This window comes from Oikopleura dioica, chromosome 1 (assembly GCF_907165135.1).
Source record: "Oikopleura dioica chromosome 1, OKI2018_I68_1.0, whole genome shotgun sequence".
In the NCBI taxonomy this organism is placed as follows: domain Eukaryota; kingdom Metazoa; phylum Chordata; class Appendicularia; order Copelata; family Oikopleuridae; genus Oikopleura; species Oikopleura dioica.
In genome coordinates, this window is record NC_137291.1 from 6642881 (window position 1) to 6659363 (window position 16483).

General features: G+C 41.3%; 7 protein-coding genes across 7 annotated transcripts; 2 read left to right on the forward strand and 5 right to left on the reverse strand.

Moving 5' to 3' along the window:
• Positions 1-4: 4 nt before the first annotated feature.
• LOC145695609 (cullin-2-like) lies at positions 5-3707 on the reverse strand. The gene is made up of 15 exons (XM_081772599.1): positions 3509-3707; positions 3299-3467; positions 2962-3190; positions 2808-2911; positions 2517-2765; positions 2244-2441; positions 2074-2195; positions 1836-2002; positions 1276-1375; positions 1134-1231; positions 965-1088; positions 716-920; positions 537-675; positions 388-493; positions 5-299 (listed from the first exon to the last, which is right to left on the reverse strand). The coding sequence occupies exons 1-15, from the start codon at positions 3637-3639 to the stop codon at positions 128-130; spliced, it is 2313 nt and encodes a 770-aa protein (XP_081628725.1). The 5' UTR covers positions 3640-3707; the 3' UTR covers positions 5-127.
• Positions 3708-3727: 20 nt separating this feature from the next.
• On the reverse strand, positions 3728-6555 carry LOC145695610 (lysine-specific histone demethylase 1A-like). The gene is made up of 9 exons (XM_081772601.1): positions 6389-6555; positions 5743-6344; positions 5323-5700; positions 4696-5166; positions 4515-4655; positions 4359-4473; positions 4110-4277; positions 3940-4061; positions 3728-3898 (listed from the first exon to the last, which is right to left on the reverse strand). The coding sequence occupies exons 1-9, from the start codon at positions 6537-6539 to the stop codon at positions 3827-3829; spliced, it is 2220 nt and encodes a 739-aa protein (XP_081628727.1). The 5' UTR covers positions 6540-6555; the 3' UTR covers positions 3728-3826.
• Positions 6556-7310: 755 nt separating this feature from the next.
• LOC145711834 (uncharacterized) lies at positions 7311-8424 on the forward strand. The gene is made up of 3 exons (XM_081789523.1): positions 7311-7334; positions 7385-7607; positions 7766-8424. Exons 1-3 carry the CDS (start codon positions 7311-7313, stop codon positions 8422-8424), a joined length of 906 nt encoding a protein of 301 aa, XP_081645649.1.
• A 132-nt stretch (positions 8425-8556) lies between these two features.
• LOC145711325 (histone-lysine N-methyltransferase EHMT2-like) lies at positions 8557-10362 on the forward strand. The gene is made up of 5 exons (XM_081789045.1): positions 8557-9060; positions 9099-9399; positions 9445-9660; positions 9918-10047; positions 10090-10362. The coding sequence occupies exons 1-5, from the start codon at positions 8866-8868 to the stop codon at positions 10286-10288; spliced, it is 1041 nt and encodes a 346-aa protein (XP_081645171.1). The 5' UTR covers positions 8557-8865; the 3' UTR covers positions 10289-10362.
• LOC145711326 (uncharacterized) lies at positions 10292-12861 on the reverse strand. The gene is made up of 5 exons (XM_081789046.1): positions 12673-12861; positions 12507-12629; positions 11136-11240; positions 10877-11057; positions 10292-10836 (listed from the first exon to the last, which is right to left on the reverse strand). Exons 1-5 carry the CDS (start codon positions 12832-12834, stop codon positions 10751-10753), a joined length of 657 nt encoding a protein of 218 aa, XP_081645172.1. The 5' UTR covers positions 12835-12861; the 3' UTR covers positions 10292-10750.
• Positions 12862-12866: 5 nt separating this feature from the next.
• Positions 12867-15039, reverse strand: LOC145711327 (ras-related protein Ral-a-like). Its single transcript, XM_081789048.1, has 4 exons — positions 14923-15039; positions 14747-14827; positions 14453-14700; positions 12867-14314 (listed from the first exon to the last, which is right to left on the reverse strand). The coding sequence occupies exons 1-4, from the start codon at positions 14996-14998 to the stop codon at positions 14102-14104; spliced, it is 618 nt and encodes a 205-aa protein (XP_081645174.1). The 5' UTR covers positions 14999-15039; the 3' UTR covers positions 12867-14101.
• Positions 15040-15050: 11 nt separating this feature from the next.
• On the reverse strand, positions 15051-16406 carry LOC145711835 (calcyphosin-like protein; the record flags this gene model as incomplete). The annotated part of the gene is made up of 4 exons (XM_081789524.1): positions 15051-15444; positions 15831-15960; positions 16029-16222; positions 16272-16406. Coding segments are annotated over 4 exons (573 nt in total), but the record flags the coding sequence as incomplete, so codon positions are not given.
• Between the last annotated feature and the right edge of the window lie 77 nt (positions 16407-16483).

Sequence of the window (16483 nt, forward strand, 5' to 3'; positions counted from 1 at the left end):
TTCAAGTTTGAAAATTATACTTTTTTTCGTGGTTTTTTGAAGAGATTAAAGTTGAACATGTCTCTTTTGTTTAAAATTCAAAAATATGATACAAGTTGAAAATAGCTCTTGAAGCACAGCGGGTATCTTACGCAATGTAAAGGTAAATCGGGGCGTCATCTGTCGAGTCTGGACTCGTTTCGATGAAGTTTTTCTCTAGCAGACTTTTCAGTGTGGTTTTCATGAAAGGCGTGGTTGGCATGAAGCTACCCTTCGCTTCTTTCTGAACCTCGATCAGCAGCTCATTATATGTCGCTTGTCTGTTTTTTGGGGGTGAGGAAAAAAATTCAATTATCACTGTCTAGGGAAACAGAAACAAAAAGTCTCGAAAAGATCTCAACCTCTTGCCTGATACGCTTCATGATGCGGCTAATAGCTGCTTGGAGCCAATATTTTCTATCTTCTTGAACTGTTTGGAGGACATTGGCTCGTTCTTTGTCGCTCATACTGTTATCTACAGACAAATGCTAGTTATGAAATAAAATTAAGAAATGTACCTTTCTGAGCGTTTGGCGTCAATTTAACTTTTGTGCCCTTCTTCTCAAACTTGTCATTTATCGTCAGGGTTGTATACTCCGTCAGATCTCCTCCACCGAGAACTATCAAGAGCTCGTTGTCGATCAGAGGTCTTACTTGCTGAAAAAGGGTTGAAGATTAGGTAGATTTCTGAACCCACCTTGTGGATCTCCTTCGTGTCCAGATCCGTGTGATCAGACATTTCCTTGACGGACATGTTTTCCCGGTGATTGAATGCCAGTAGGATTGCAGTTTGATACGTAGTTACTGTCAATAACTGGACCTTGGGAGTCTTGTTAGTTTTCAGCTCAGCTATGGACATGTGATACAGCCACGTAAGTCTGCGTTGATCTTTATGCTTCTCTCTAAAGGACGATTTGAAACGATAAATTCAACGACAAGTACTTACTCATAATATTTCTCGTAGCTTTTGACTGATATTTCGAGTTCCTTTGGAATCGTGAACGAGTTCGGTGCCTTGTTATACATGACCGTGGGCCAAGCAGATTTGCCAAGAACTTTAACATCAAGACCTGATAAAAGGGTTGACTTTCAGGTTTAAAATAAAGCAAAAGTACCGGAAGATGCATAATCTTTTTGGTGGTACTCGCTCATTTGAGTCTGTGAGAGAATAATGTCGTCGTACATTCGCTTGATTTTCGATGTAAACTCGTACCTTCAATTTCATGATGCCAATTTTTTCCCGAATAAATTACTTACAGACAGACTTCTTTCAGCCTTCCAATCATCATTCTCTCTGATTCGATGCATGTGCTGTGCCCGTAGATCAATCTCTTGGCAAGTCTTCGTGAATAGCTTGCTAAAGGCAGTCATTTAAAATTAGCTTCTGCTTAAATTTGGGTCAGCGTGGGAAATTGTGTTCCTATGGCACGAACCATGATATCATCGATGGTGAAAGGTAACACATTGTTGGGGATGATGAAAGTTTGCGCGTTACGTAACTGCAGTGAACTATGACGCCTTTGTTTAAAAAAAATGTCGTTTAGTTCTTTGAAAAATGTTCTCGTCCGTTACACAGAAATTGCGAAACGAAGAGAATCGAAAACCGTCGGTTCCTTGGGTTCACCAAAGAGGTCACTCCCGTAGATATCCTTGAGACCCCGGAAATAAGTTATTGGAAATTCGAATATGCGCTCAAGCTGACAGATGGCTTGGTGAGTCTGAGGGCTCGCCTGTGACCTTTAGGTTATAAATATTCTTCTTTCATATCTTCTTTCATATGAAGATTGCGGAAAGCCGTTTTTCATGAAGTAACTTACTTTGGAAGATATCCTTTTCAGCAACAAATTCTAAGCATTTTATTATCTCGTCGATCTTATCCACGACTTCTTCTTGCCCCTTCTTCTTCAAAATCAAATCTGCGTAGTGAGCCAAATATTCAGGAGCGCGCGATCTGTCGTTTTCGTTTTTGGGATCTTTGTAGTTAACTGTTTGCTGGGTTTAGAAAAATCAAGGAAGAGATTCTCTCCGAAAAAAAAGAAATATTTCAAAACCGTCACGATAGTTCTCATAGCATCCTTGAGGCTCTCAAGAAACTGCTTATCAGGTTGCAATACTGCCATGCTTTCAAGAGCATCGTACGCTGTTTGAAGCTCCATTTCCGGTTCATTAACGAATACCTAAATAAAATTCAGTCATCCCTTTTTCCACAAATGAAGGAATCCTACCCGATCAACGAATTTCTTGTATTGATCGTAATGATTGCATGTTGCTTCGACAAACTCCTTTGGGTTCTTTATTTTCTTGATTTTTCTGACTCCGATTTCTTCGACGTATTGCTTGAACATCTTTACTAGCTTTGAAAGTGGATCTTCCATGTCTTGGAAGAGCCTGTAGAGTTGATTTAGCTGCTCAGCGTTTTCTGTCTTTCAAATTGGCTTCAAAGCTGATTACTTTCATAAGGAAAAAAGGGCTAGAACTATTCGTTTGTCGGCCCATTCCTTGACCATGGTCTCACCAGCTTCGAGCAAAAAGTCCAGAGCGTCATAAATAAGCGACTTGACAAGACACTCCTTCTGCTTCTGAACCGTCGATCGATCAAAAAGTGAAAATGCCCGCCGGTCCTCTATTTTGATAATGTCGAGTACCCGCATGATGTAATTCCCCACGTCTCCTTGTGCTAGAATTCGCTTCCCTTCCTGGTCGTAAAAGGATGATGTTGAAGCGAGAAGGCGTTTTTCGAAAGCGTTCTTGATAATATTGAAGGAGACAATTTCTAAAGGAGAATTTACCTGGTAAAGATCCATGCGATTTCTTTGTTTGTGGTGACAGACGTCCATGAATGACTTTACTACTGTATGAACTTGGCCTCTTTGTACATCTTGAATCAGGCATCCTAGATTTCAATCATCAATAATCCCGAATTCTTCGAAAAGAGAAGCTCACCAGATCTCATAAGTTCAATCAGATTCAAACAAGCATCAACGAGCTTATCCGCCATTTTATCAATCACAAACTTTCTCCATTTTTCAAAGGCAAGATGAGCTACTGACAGGGCGAATTCATATTTATCCCTGTTGTCGACCAAATGTGCTTCCACACTGGAGTAGTTGAGATTGTGGACGTGGTTTTTGTTCAGGTACCGGCAGACGTTGTTTATATCACCAGTCGCTTTCTGAAAATTTTTGATATTGAATGACGGCATTTTGCGGCAGATTAAGTGTCCAGAGGGACGGAAAATGGTTATTATGACGTTTATATAAGACCCAATAATATCATTTACCTGATAGCGTGTCCATTTTTCCGTATATTCTTCGAGAAGCTGTTGGCGTTCATATTGACACAGCATCGTTGCTTTTTCTTGCGATTTTTCTTCGAAGTAATTTGAAATGTTGGAGTAGAGTTCTTCTGACTTGGGTTCTGGGTTCGCTGTACAAATCCTGTACACACGTCTAAAAAAATAAAAACGACCATTAAAAAGCATGCCGCTTACCCATATTGGCTTTGATAATTGTCTCTGTCCCATCTTTGAATAAAAGCACTGTCGAGGCTCTTTCGAAACTCACTCCATTCTTGATCAAAGTCGATCTCCTGAGGTTGGAGGCCAGATGGTTGCGACACCATCTACTTGTTAAATGGAGTCCCTTTTGGACGGCAGCGGAACTAAACTCTTGTCATTGACTTTGAGCGGTACAAACAAGGAATTCTAGAGAGCAGAAGAAATATCAGTGATAGTGCGTCAATAACATGTATTGTTGATAATTGGCAGTGTGCAAATTCGACTGGCAAAAATGTAGAAATTCTAGAGCTGTCAAGTGTCGTCTTTTTCTGAAGTATTGGTCCGATAAAACGCCTTTCCGAATTTATCGGCGATTCGGCCAGCCTAAAGCGTTTTAGTGACAGGAAAAGGAATTCTGCTTCTACCTCTCGAAGACCAGATAAATAAGCCCCGTGGACAGTTGCTGGATACTTTCGCATAGTGTGCTCCCCTGCGAAGAAAATTCCAGTATTCTCGTTTTCGACTGGCAGTGACAGCATGTCATAATCTAAAGTAGAGCCGTAAATTCACTGTTCAACCTTTTTATGTGTTTCACCGCGTCCTGATGCGCCGACTTTGATGTACGAATACGCTCCTCGAATAAACGGATTGCGCTTCCATCCCGTCACTTCCGATCTTTTCAGCTTGGTAAAAGTGACCTTTCCTTGACCAAAAATTTCCTTGAGGAGCATCATCGCTCGTCGAATAACGACATCCTTACAAACTGTCCGCAGTTGCTCACATAATCCCGAATTTCACGTGATCTCAGACCCAAGCCAAATGGTCAAATAATGAGAACCTGCACCTGTTTCCGCTATATCCGCCGAGCTACCTGCAAACATTCCAACCAGAACTGGATCCTTCTTGTTCAACGACCAGAACATGTAAAACTCTCCACGGGAGTTTGGAGTCGGTCCAATCTGAAAAGCGACTGATGCCGTGCCCGATTTTAGGTTCTTACGGTTCCAAACATGTCAACTCGGTCGTCCCAGAATCGATCTTCAAAGTGCATCACTATTTTATTCAAATTTCCAAAACCAAGTCGCTCGATCGAAGCTTTTTTGAATTCCGGAAGCGGGGGGATAAAGTCAATCTTTTCCGCCTAAATTTTCATCATTACCGGACTAAATAATCAGCTTTACCTTGAGAACTCCCAGAGGAACGGTACAAACAACAGCATCGAATTCTTCCGTGGTGTCTGCGTCGTCTTCGCCTTCCTGATTCGTGTTCTCTTGTCCTTGTTTTTCTTTGCTCAAGTCGCGAAGGGTTACTGCAGTCTTGTTCGTTTTCATTTCGATTTTCCTCACACTGTGACCCCATTGGAATTCGACAGCTTTCGTTTGACCATGTCCCGAATTTTCTCCGTTCTTCTTCGGCATTCCAGGAGGAGGTACACCCTTGGCATGATCAACAAGGCTATGAATAACCGTGTCGTAGCCGTCTTTTACGGCGAAGTGAGGACCAGGAAACTCAAAAGCATCGTCTTGATCCCAGTTTTTGAGCGAAAGGTCGTTGATTTCAGCAGAGTTTGCATACTCGAGATTTGCAATGTGCCAATATAAAAGACGGTATTCGAAGAAATTGAGGAATTCTGCTGGTGGCGGATTCTTCTCCTGAATAACGCAATTATCATCAGTTGATCACTCTTTCCGCTAGGAAACCTGTGTAGAAACTTGAGTCAGACCAAGCGGCCTTTTCTCTATCACGAAGCTAACTCAGTTTTTCACAGGTTGCGGAGCCCAGCTCTAGACAGCGAAAAAAAGACTTACTAATTGTTTGATTTCGTCCGTTATTGTCGCCTTCTTTTTCTCAATTTCTCGAAACTTCTTGATGAAATTCTCCAGCTCAACCTTGGTCTTGTTTATGTGATAGATATAGATGCACTTTGTATTGTTATCCGTGGCTTCTCGATCCTTCTGCTCGAGTTCGATGATTTCTTGATTCGTTTCGGCAATTTGCATGATCAACTTGCTCCCTTCAGTTTCCAGCGAGTACAAATGCTCGTGTTTCTTCTCGATGCGTTTTTGATGGTTAATGTAAGCTTCGGTGCATGCTCTTCGCTGATTTTCGAGGACTTTTTCGACCACTGCTCCGAGAGAAACATCTCTGTCCTTCAGCTTGTCGGATTTTTTCACCTTCGCGACGGCCTAAAAACTGATGAAGAGCAAAAGAAATTAAGCATTCAGTACCTCTAGAATTTTGTTAAACACAGTTTCGATCTTCGTATCTATTGCTTTTGTGATTTCTTTTCCGTCAACATACAGAGGACATTCATTCTTTATCTTCTTTAGGTCGATTTTGAACTGTTTGGATAGCGTATTTATTGGATTGCCAGGAAGGCCTGTGACGATCATTGCACCTAAATCAGCAGTTGCAGCTTCGCCCCTTCCGTTTTTCATCCGCAGGGAAAGAACTCGCCCGCCAAAGCGCTCCATTGCTTCGACTACTTTCACTTCAAATCCCAAGTACTTTAGATGATTGGCGCAGGCGATCCCAGAAATGCCCCCGCCGACCACCAAAATCTTCTTTCCCTTTACATTCGTGTGCTTCGCATGGTCGCTACCCTTGACTTCAAAAACGCCGTGATTGATGATGCCGCGGCGGGAGAGAAAGAACCAGATACCGGCCAACAGCTCGGAATTCATCAATTCTTCTCTTTCCATGATTTTCGCAGCGTCTTCTACTGTCACTTCTCTCTGAGGGTTGATGAACCAAAGCATCAAAATTCTGTTCCGTAGCGCGAGGTAGATATTTGCGTTTCTCGCTGCGTATTCCGGAAACGCAGCTTTTTCTGGAAAAGAAAGGGTACAGAAAGCTGTAGCTAAAGAAACAAACCTTGAGGAGACATGACAGTTGGGGACAGTCGTGCTTCAATACAAGCTCCTTCAACTGATGTATCTGCCGGTAGCGATTCTTGATTCAGCGATCTGTTTGTTGGAAAGCCCGGAATCGTCCGCGTCCCGATATTCTGATAGTTCAGTACCATTTTCAACCCACTTTTTCAATCTAAAAATTAAGAATGTACTTATCAATGTTTCTGGAAAAATTCACGGAGTAGAATTGAGTTCAATTGCGTAAAAATGATATGGCTCCTGAAACACCAGCGCTTTTAGTGACGATAAGTCTCTCTGCTGCTAGCAATTTGAATTGTATAAAAAGAGCCAGGTATCATTCCCTTCTATTATTCAACGAAAAAAGTCTAAAAATGCATATCGCAAGTCTGATCATCTCCTCTCTTTCAATAGCCACATCTGCCCAGTTGCTGCCATTGGAAGAAGCGATCATGCGCAGACAGTTGTTTCTTCAGCGATTTCCGGAGTTCAAATCCGTCTCCCAGCAGCGACAAGTTCGAAAGAAAGGCAGATCGATTTCTCTTTCTAGATATTCTAGACGCGCTTCTTCAGTTTGGTTCTGATTTTTACTGTTTCTTGACTGTTCCTCTTGATTTTAATAATTAAATAAAAAACCATAACGAACTTTCACGATGAATCCATACAATCTGCTTGTCCACCCACACATGATCACTTGTATCTGATTGGTTAGTCACTTTTATAAATTCTGAAACGAAAAACCGAGAAAAGTAGCATTTCTTCGAAAATGTCGGAACGAGTAGATTCCGTAGAAAAGCGCTTGACCCGTACATGTGGATGTCTCTTTGATAGCGGAAAAATCATCAAAGAGCAGTTTCTTCCAGAAGCTCGTTGTCTCGCCCAGCAACAAAGAATCGACGCAATTCCTTGCGAAAAGCCAGTAACAAATGGAACTCTCTTCAAAGGAGAGGGTGACTAAAACGCTTACGAAAAATTTATATAAAAAAGTGAGACTTTCTAGTCTAAATTGAAATGGAAAAGAGCTAGAAATTCCGTTCCGTCCGATAGTTTCCCCCAAAAAGTCTCGCCGGAAACTCCATACCTTACTCTTTGCGAAAAACACATCACTGCCATGACCCAGCATCAATTTTGCCCGCTTTGTGGGTTTCTCTGCGCAAATCGACCTTATGCAAGATGCAAATTGAAGCACAGAGTTCATCTCTACTGTCTTTCGGCGGCTCCTTCTCAAGGAAATGGTTCATTTCAGTCTTATTCTTGGCTCGGCGACCTGTACGGAAAACCCTCGTTTTCATTGGAGATCTTTCAGACCCTGATTCAGGTTTTCGACGCAGGTTTCCGAGCCTAGGCCTAGCCCTTACAATGAGACCTCCAAGAAACCAACTAAAAGACTGCCCTCACTGTGGCGAGCAAATCATCGAAGAACTTCAGCCAAAACCACATTACGAAATCCCAGCAGGAATACACGGCGCAATCACCTTTCCGGAAGAACACCTTGAGAAAATCTACCTGGCGCCGGAAGCATTACTCCCCATCTCTTCATTCATAACCGTAGATGGCGAAGAAGTCGGCCTGGTAGAGCTGATTCGCAAGGACAGCGACTACAGATGGCTCCAGGACGAGGCTGAGAAAGAAATTCGCCAGGCTCAAGGTCGAATGCCAACGAGAGTCGGTTCTCCTGGAGGATTGTTGCTTCAAATATCAAAAATGCTAATGCGAAATGAAAAGTTCCAATTGACATCGACCGTGCTCTCCAGTTCTTTGAAATCGAAGCAGCTGAAGAAAGCGATGCTGGCTCTCTTCGGCCCTGGAATCGAATCAACACTCGCTCAAGCTCACGATGGAAGAAAGCCGATCGAGTGGGCGATCTTCCTTGCTGGAATGCAGGAAAAACAGGATCTCGATTTTCCTGAAATCGGGCCACTCGATATTCTTCAAAAACTATTGAGTTTTGGGGTTCAGGCACATTTCAATTCGCAATCAACGACGAGTCCGTTTGAGGCCAGCTGTGAGCTGTTTATAAAAGGAATGAATTTTCAATAAAACAAATGGTAATCATACGTAGATGTGGTAACATCTTGAAGCTCTGACATATGAGAAATATGAAGAAATAATGTAAAAATATTTATATTGAAAAGCGAATCAAAATTAATTTTCGAATTCAAAATTAAGCCATTCGCGACGAATCTCTTTCCGCCATGGAAATGCTGTCGCAATGTTTTTCCCCGACATGGAAAGGTAGAAATGGTGCCTCTGCTTTGCATGAAGCTGTGATGACAAAGAATGATCAAGGAAATGGTGAATGAATTAAGTTTCGTCAAGATTACAGAACCAATTCGAATATGAACCGTCTATTTTTTAAATGAACAGAAAAACCATTCAAAAGTCGTCTCATCCGTCCTCCAAAAATTTCCCGAGTTGATCAACGCTACTGACGACAGGGGAGATTCCGTATTTCATCTCGCTACGAAACTCAAGCTTACGATGATATTTCATACATTGGTGAATCAGAAAAACTGCTGCTTCTGCGAGAACAGGACGAGGAAATGCGAGGGGCTTTGTCGGGAAAATTTGAGAAACGCAGATGGCAAGACGTATTTGGATCTATGCCGAAAGGACGAAGTAAACGAGACGAACGTGCTTCAGCTTTTGACGTCAGCTGGCGCTCGGAAAAACAAGGTAGGCAAATCCGGTATCGAACATGTATGATTTTCCAGCTTCCGCCTCACGTAATCTCTGCCGATCTCTCTCGAGGACGAGAAAAGACACCCGTCCAAATTGTGAACGAATTCGACACTGATCCAGTTCCGGAGTTCGTCTACTGCACAAAGACTCATTTCGGCGGCGATGCGCAGATTGACATGAGCGTCGAAAATATGAACACCTGCAGCTGTGGAGACGTTTGTGATTCGGAAAAGTGCGGGTGCATCGCGCTTTCGGAGCAGGTTTTCTACGATGAGCAGGGATTGCTTTCTGCGAAAATTGATTTCAACGAGAAGGAGAAATGCTTGGTCCCAGGTTTCTTTAAACATATCCTTCCTTCCTCTCAGCTCCCTTTTCTAGTGATTTACGAATGCTCCGATTTGTGCGGATGTGATCCGCGAAAATGTCGAAATCGCGCGACTTCGAAGGGCGTTTCGTTTCTGATGGAAGTCCACAAGACTCGAGAAATGGGGTGGGGCGTGCGCGCTCGGGAAGATATCCCACGAGGAGCATATATTGCCGACTACTGCGGCGAGATGGTGACGAGCGCGTCTTGTGAGGATAGAGAAGATAGCTGTAAGTTGCACAATATATGTCGTCGAGACTCAATGTCAAGAGCTAAAAGAGTCCGACCTTGGATAAACTAACGAATCATTAAATCTTCTATGCACTGGTCTTAAGTTTTTTTTCCACCAAATTTACGCTCTGTGGCTTTGAGAGTCGATTTTGACATTTAAGTCGAATCAGATCGAGGAGGATTAACGAAAGAATCAATCCTACTTCCTCTACGCCCTGGACTGAAGCCCTTTCCATGCGTTTACGCAAATTTTTAGATCTGTTCGACTTGGGCATCACTAACGGATCGAAGTTTTCCTACACCATCGACGCAAAAAGAGTCGGTGGCTTTGCTCGATTCTTCAATCACAAGTGCAATCCAAATATGATAGCTATCCGTGTCTTTCGGTTAGGAGAATATTCTCCATAGGACTCTACCTATAAATTTAGGGAGCATCAAGATTTCCGCTTCCCGAATTTCGCCTTTTTTGCAAAGAAAAGCATCAAACGAGGAGAAGAGCTTGGTTTTGACTACGGCGATGCATTTTGGAAAGTGAAGAGCTGCTACTTTACCTGCAAATGCGGCTGGGAAAAGTGCAAGTGGTCCAAGCTAAGCACTACAGAGGAAGATTTGAAGGATGATTCTTGAGAATAAAGAAATTATGTGTTTATTGCACCTCTACTTTCAAAAAAACTGAATAACGAAATAAATGAACAGGTCAAAATAAAATTAAAAAAAAAAGAATACGAGGAACTGTGAGTAAAAAACTGAATATTTATGGTAAAGTAGTATTCGTAAAATTAACTGCGAGTTTATAAAAACTTTTATTACTTATTAAAAAGTATTAATACATTTGCGATAAAATTTAAAACTAAGAAGGATACAGTAAGTGACTGTTGGCCTGACAGAACGGTACATTGGTTGGTTTAGAGGAAAATATGCTCAGTAATAAATGAGGAACGGAAAAAAATGAATAAATAATCTTTCTTTAGCAAGAGCAAAAAAAAAACAGCGATCAAATGAAACATTGTTGAAATCGGAACAGGATTTGAATTAAACGTAGACTAGAATACTTGAAATTATACTTTGCTTGGCGAGAGTTAATCAGAATTATGGCTCAATATGCATATGAAGAATCGCCAGGTTGTAATAAATTAAAACTGGTATGCCGACAGCAACTGTAACGAGGCACAAAACTAAAATTTTTAATAAAAAATCACTCTTCACGGCTTTTACCTGAGAAGACTATGTCGCGGCGGGGATACCTAGCTTGAAGGGCTAGTTCTGCAGTTGCAGCTTGCTCGGAAGCTCCGAACATTCCATCGAGCAGGGATTCTCGCTCGTTTCGAAGTTCGGCTTCGGTTTTTGGAAGCTCTATTCGGATGTCGTTCATTTTTGAAGCAGTCTCAGTCGTTGACTGTTTTTTCCGTTTTACAATTTTTTCAAGAGGACAACCGATTTGAAAGAATCGCTTTGTTTGTCGTAAAACTGATTCCTTTTGAATTCTAGCAAGCAATTCAGAAGCATCACCAACTGGACTTGATCCTCCAGAAGCAGCTGCACTGGCTACAGAACTCGTTTCAGCCTGCTTCAACCCTTCCTAAAACTTATTTTGAACAACCAGGGGTCTAAATTCGCAGTGCGAATTCGCTTTATTGCGAAGCGATGCGAAGCGAAGCGAATTCGCTTTCGCTTCGCTTCGCACTGGAGAGCAGAATTCGCTTCGCTTTCGCTTCGCAAAAAATTCCCAAATTTTCGCATAAATTTTCGCACAGCAAGCGACTTTGCTATTCGGAAGATTCTTTATCAAAGAGTTGGAGAGGGGCATTATTGATGCCGTTATAAATTCAAGTTTTCTCAGTCTTGTCAAGACGAGTCTAATGGTGGGTCTAACTCTCAATAAATCCAAGGATTGACTGGTTATCAAGCTGGTCCTACCCCGGAAAACACGTTGCCACCAGCCTTTTTTATTGTAAGTATGCTAGAATATTTTTTGAATGATCTTTATGAACAGGGCTTATCTACGAAGATGATCTCATCTCCTATCGAGAAAGGGTGACCATTCGGGCAAGAAATCGTCGATTGAGCATCCGAATGCCCGGCCGAAATCAAGGGCCAAGAGTCGCACCGTCCGAATGCCCGGTCGAGCTGGTGATGGGATTTTCAATAGATAAGGGCTAGAAAAATAAGTTTCGAGAGGCTTTTGATTCAGTTAGAGGAGCAAGAGAGCAAAAATAGTTGTAAAGAATGCGAAATTTAAGAATTTTCCTCGGCGCGGGCTTGACCAACCGCCCGAAAGCGCTGAATTCCCCGAAAGTGCCGAACTTGCCCAAATGCCCGAAATGCCCGCTTTTGCCCGGCCAAATTTAAGGGGCTGAGCCGTCCAAATGCCCGGCCGAACACATTTTGACCGAAAATTGTCCGTTTTCCCCGACTTCCCGATGTCCGAACGGTCACCCCTGATATCGAGTTTATTACTAACTTGGAATAATCAACAGTTAGACCCACCATTCGGCTTATATTGACGAGCTGAAAAAATACAGTAACAGATTTTTTTGTAATTTTCTGCCCCAAAAATAGGTTTTTGAAATCATCTTCGCTTTTGACTCAAAAGTTTTGAGTGTCTGATTGCTAAAGATTCTTGCCAGAGAATGCGTTTCAATTCAAGCGAAAAAAATTTCGCTTTTTTTCGCAATTTTCAATGATATTTCGCTTCGCTTTCGCTTCGCACATGGGCGAAAAATTCGCTTCGCTTTCGCTTCGCAAAAAATTTGAAAAAATGGTTCGCTTTCGCTTCGCTTTCGCACTAGGATTTCGGCTGATATTTAGACCCCTGGAACAACCATCGCCGAATAGAAAGACTAACCAGCTCAGTTATCCGTCGATCAGGAATTGAAAGCTCTCTTCTTGTTATCAGCTCGTCGTCGCTGAAAAGGTTGTTTGCTCGTTTTAGCTCTTCCTTTCCGACTGCGAATCGTAGCGCGATTGACTATAATTTACAGTAAGAATTGATAGAAAAAAGAGAGACTTACATCAAGACTGTCTTCTGCCTGAATTTTGTACTTGATCGATTCATAGTCTTTCTTCAACGGCAGCGTCAAAGTCGGTCGAATTCGCTGCCTGTTGAAGCCGTTTTTTCGCCCATAGTGGTTTGGCTCCAAAAGCGGAATTTCATCCTCTTTCGGCTTGCCCATCACATTCTAAAGGAAAGAGAAGAAAGGTATGATTTCTGGTTAGTATTTATTACAATATAGTTTTTGTTTCGTGAAAGCGAAGTTTTGAGTAACTGTTACAAGTATATTTTTGTAATAAATCGGGCGACAGATGAAAAATTTTTATGAAAAAATTTTAATTTCTTATAAAAAGCATGCTATTCTTTTCAGTTTTTGTTGTTTTTTCTCACCACTTCACAAAAAATAAGTAAATTTTTGTTCAATTTCTTGTTCTTTTGGAGACGAAAGAATGGTAATTACCATAATATTTATTATTGATTGGAAATATTCAAATTCAGATAGAAAGGAAAATCCTCTCCGGGAAAAGACGAGGTAACGTAAAGGTATATTTTTTACTAAGAGCAGAATGAGTCTCAAACAGGACTTGGTGAGAATAGAAGAGGGGCTCTTTTCTTTACAAAAAAGTACGTTTTCATTGTGGTAACAAAGGGTTAGGGTCAATTTTGGACCATCAGAGTCGCAGGGAACTTGATCTCTTCCTTCATAAAATCGAAGGAAAGGAAGATTCTGACTGTAACTTGATTAGGACTGAAGTGCGGACTGTATTTTTCTGGTTTATCTGGTCTTCATTTATTCTTTGATCTTGTTAGTTCTGTATAAATATCCTAATATTGCTGCATCTAGGCAAAAAGAAGAAGCGAAAGACATTTTAGGCAAAAAAAAAATAAGAAAGAAAATTCCCAAATTCAATTGAAACTGCTCTTGAAATTTGAGGAATTTCAAATTGGTATTTTTGTCATTTATTTCTTCATTTCAGAGGGTGCTGGGGAGCGAGAGGATAGCATAAACTTTTATTTTCTTTTCTGATGGGCGAAGAGTAAGCTTGGAGGACTGTACAACTTGTATTCATGTATGGATGTGTGTTTTTCAGAAATTTAGAGAAGAATAGAATGTAGGCAAAGGTAAAAAGGGTTCAGCCGTGAAAACACCGGAAATACGAATGTATTATTTTATCGTCCCGAATTTCAAAAGGAAAAGCGCTGGAAATTGGAAATTTTTGTTTATTGGAATAAGAAGAAATATTCAAATAAGTAATGTAAGAAATGCGTTGGTTTATTGCTTGTGAGATTGAAAATTGATGATGAATAGAAATAGAAAATATTATTGAAAATAGCGATTTAGTCATCTTCCCAGCCGTTTTATGTGCGCCAATATGCCTCGATTAGCATAAAAGTGCACAAGCTGGAGCGATTTTTTTATGTCATGAAAATAGAATTGATGCTAGTTCCTACGAAATGACGCATTTCGATTTGCCGCAGCAGCCGGTTTTGTCGTTGTTGACTTGTTTCACTGCCGGGCCGGCTTCCGCGTTTTTCTTCTTGGCGATGTTGCGCAGCAGGTCGTAGAAGATTTTGTCGACGTTTTGGCGAGTTTTGGCGGAAGTTTCGACGTATTCGACTTTCCACTGTCGGGCGCGCGCTTCGGCTTCTTCTAGTGATACCTAAACGGATTTTGCAGTAAATCAAGTGACATCAAGCGACATCTATAGCAATCGAGAGACATTAAGGGATGTTTGGGGACATCTAGGGACATTTAGAGACATCGAAGAATATCAAGACAGCATGTTATTTTGTTTTACCTGTCTTTTTTCCTCCAAATCGACTTTGTTGCCAACTAGAATGAATGGAATGGAGTCTGTATTGCTGTCGACGCCCTTGACGCGTAAAATTTGCTCTCTAAATTCTTGTGTTGCTTCGAAAGATTCTTTTTCTGTGATGGAAAAGACGCAGAGGAAGCCTTCTCCGGAGCGGAAATAGTTGTCTCGGATGGCGGCGTAGTCTTCTTGTCCTGCTGTATCAAGGATGTCTATGTGTGCTTCTTGTCCATCTGAAGGAAGAAGGTGTCAAAAGGGAAGAACAAAATAGAGACTGACCTAAAAGGACGTTTCGTCTGTAGGAATCAGCTTTTGTTGGTTCGTAATCTTCCACGAACTCGTCATACATGAATTGAAGGGTCTATTCTTGGGCTCGAATAAAAATCACCATTGAAAATTCCTCTTAAAATCGCCCTAAATAAAATAAAGGGTGCTGTTAAATATTTCGAGCCTTTTCAGAGCTGATTTTCCGACACCACCATGGCCAACCATAATGACCTTATGAAGGGGTCCATTCTGTGGTTTGCTCATTCTCTCAACACGATCTCTTCTGAAGAGTAAAAATTAGAACATGAGATTATAAAAGAAATAATATTGAAAGTATAAAAAATAAAGCAGGAATGAAGAATTACAGTTGAGGAAGAATTGGAAGAATCATCAGTTGAAGAAATTGAACAGATTTAAGAGTAATCATAAATAAAACAGAAATCTGGGTGAATAATTAAAAAGAGTGAGTAAAATCATAAATCAGCGTGGTTTTAAAATGCGGGTGCGGGGAAGTAGTGATCATTTGTCATGGTTGAGGCGTTTTTCATTCAAAAATGGTCAGTAAAAAGGCGCTTTCTCGGTCTTTCTTTCTCTTTTCACAGTTTCCAGGCTTGTCGCATCATCACGTCAAAGTACACGTCAAGGTCGATCGAGCAGGAAATCCCGTGGTAGTAATTGAAGAATTCTTCCCACTTCACCTCTTTCACCGGCTTCGCAAAAGAAAAAATGTTATGTTTATGCTTTCATAAATTGCTGTTGGCAATAGCAAATGTATGGTGATAAATATTGTGTTGAGCATAAACAAAAGTGGGAAAAAGCTCTCGGAAGCTACGCAAGCGGAAAAGTAGCTACTAATTAGGGCGATTAAGTATGATCCTCTCTCTGGGAAAACGAAATATTTGAATAAAATTACATCGACAAGAAGATTGTCTTCCTTGATTTCAATACAAAAATCGATCTGATTCAGACGAATGTATCTTTATTTGAGAAATGAGAATCATTGATAGCCTATCTGTTTTTCTCCCACAGTAACAACGCAAAAGAAGCACAAAATGAACGCGCAAATTCAATATTTATCCTGTCTCGAGGCACGTACCTTGGTTGATTGCGTGAAGGTCTGCAGAAACTCGGCAAAGACCTCGTCTTCGGTCATCTTGCCGCTGATGAATTTTGGATGGTATTTGGCAGTGTAGACTCCGCGCAAATCGGATATCGTGATCTTTCCAGTGTTGTCTAATAAAGGGTTGATAATTCGTCATTGGCAACGAGCGCAGGAGAAAAATAATGAACCCATTTCCCTTTATCGAACTTCTGGAACGCCTTGAGAACCAGGTCCTTCCGGCACTGTCTCATCGGCTGTCTCAACGTGCAGAGCATATCTTCAAAGTCAACGAATCCGGAGCCATTTCGATCAAAAATGGTAAACAACTCGGCCACTTCTTCCTTTGTCAGTTCACATCCAAACTCTCTGAATCCCTTCCCAAATTCCTAAAAAAGGTTATCACTACCGCCAAGTCTGCAGCTTCTGTTTGTTTACATATTTGTCAAGCTTTTTGTCGCCGTTGTCATCCATTATCTTGAACATGCGGCCCAAGCTCCTTATTCCCAAAACGCCGCGAGATACGCAAGTTAGGCGCACTTTGTCGACCAAATTCGTGCTCGCAGAAGGCAAAATTCAAAACTGGAAAACAGAAAAATGCCTCTAGAAACCTTCCCAAGAAAAATATTTTTGAATTTTTTCCTGCAAGC

Excerpts from the sequence above, each read along its gene's own strand:
- LOC145695609 (XM_081772599.1), bottom strand. The coding sequence starts at position 3,639 with ATGGTGTCGCAACCATCTGGCCTCCAACCTCAGGAGATCGACTTTGAT. Across the intron at positions 2,766-2,807 it reads ATCGCATGGATCTTTACCAG|AACGCTTTCGAAAAACGCCT; the intron begins GTAAATTCTCCT and ends AATATTATCAAG. Across the intron at positions 2,442-2,516 it reads CTGGTGAGACCATGGTCAAG|ACAGAAAACGCTGAGCAGCT; the intron begins GAATGGGCCGAC and ends CCAATTTGAAAG.
- LOC145695610 (XM_081772601.1), bottom strand. The coding sequence starts at position 6,539 with ATGGTACTGAACTATCAGAATATCGGGACGCGGACGATTCCGGGCTTT. Across the intron at positions 5,701-5,742 it reads TGTTTAACAAAATTCTAGAG|GCCGTCGCGAAGGTGAAAAA; the intron begins GTACTGAATGCT and ends ATCAGTTTTTAG. Across the intron at positions 4,474-4,514 it reads GAGTTGACATGTTTGGAACC|ATTGGACCGACTCCAAACTC; the intron begins GTAAGAACCTAA and ends GTCGCTTTTCAG.
- LOC145711834 (XM_081789523.1), top strand. The coding sequence starts at position 7,311 with ATGGAACTCTCTTCAAAGGAGAGG. Across the intron at positions 7,335-7,384 it reads AACTCTCTTCAAAGGAGAGG|TCTAAATTGAAATGGAAAAG; the intron begins GTGACTAAAACG and ends GAGACTTTCTAG. Across the intron at positions 7,608-7,765 it reads CTGTCTTTCGGCGGCTCCTT|TAAAAGACTGCCCTCACTGT; the intron begins CTCAAGGAAATG and ends CAAGAAACCAAC.
- LOC145711325 (XM_081789045.1), top strand. The coding sequence starts at position 8,866 with ATGATATTTCATACATTGGTGAATCAGAAAAACTGCTGCTTCTGCGAG. Across the intron at positions 9,400-9,444 it reads GGAGAAATGCTTGGTCCCAG|TGATTTACGAATGCTCCGAT; the intron begins GTTTCTTTAAAC and ends TCCCTTTTCTAG. Across the intron at positions 9,661-9,917 it reads TGAGGATAGAGAAGATAGCT|ATCTGTTCGACTTGGGCATC; the intron begins GTAAGTTGCACA and ends GCAAATTTTTAG.
- LOC145711326 (XM_081789046.1), bottom strand. The coding sequence starts at position 12,834 with ATGGGCAAGCCGAAAGAGGATGAAATTCCGCTTTTGGAGCCAAACCAC. Across the intron at positions 12,630-12,672 it reads AGGCAGAAGACAGTCTTGAT|TCAATCGCGCTACGATTCGC; the intron begins GTAAGTCTCTCT and ends TGTAAATTATAG. Across the intron at positions 11,241-12,506 it reads ATCGACGGATAACTGAGCTG|GAAGGGTTGAAGCAGGCTGA; the intron begins GTTAGTCTTTCT and ends AATAAGTTTTAG.
- LOC145711327 (XM_081789048.1), bottom strand. The coding sequence starts at position 14,998 with ATGAGCAAACCACAGAATGGACCCCTTCATAAGGTCATTATGGTTGGC. Across the intron at positions 14,828-14,922 it reads TGTCGGAAAATCAGCTCTGA|CCCTTCAATTCATGTATGAC; the intron begins AAAGGCTCGAAA and ends CCCAAGAATAGA. Across the intron at positions 14,701-14,746 it reads CAGACGAAACGTCCTTTTAG|ATGGACAAGAAGCACACATA; the intron begins GTCAGTCTCTAT and ends TTCTTCCTTCAG.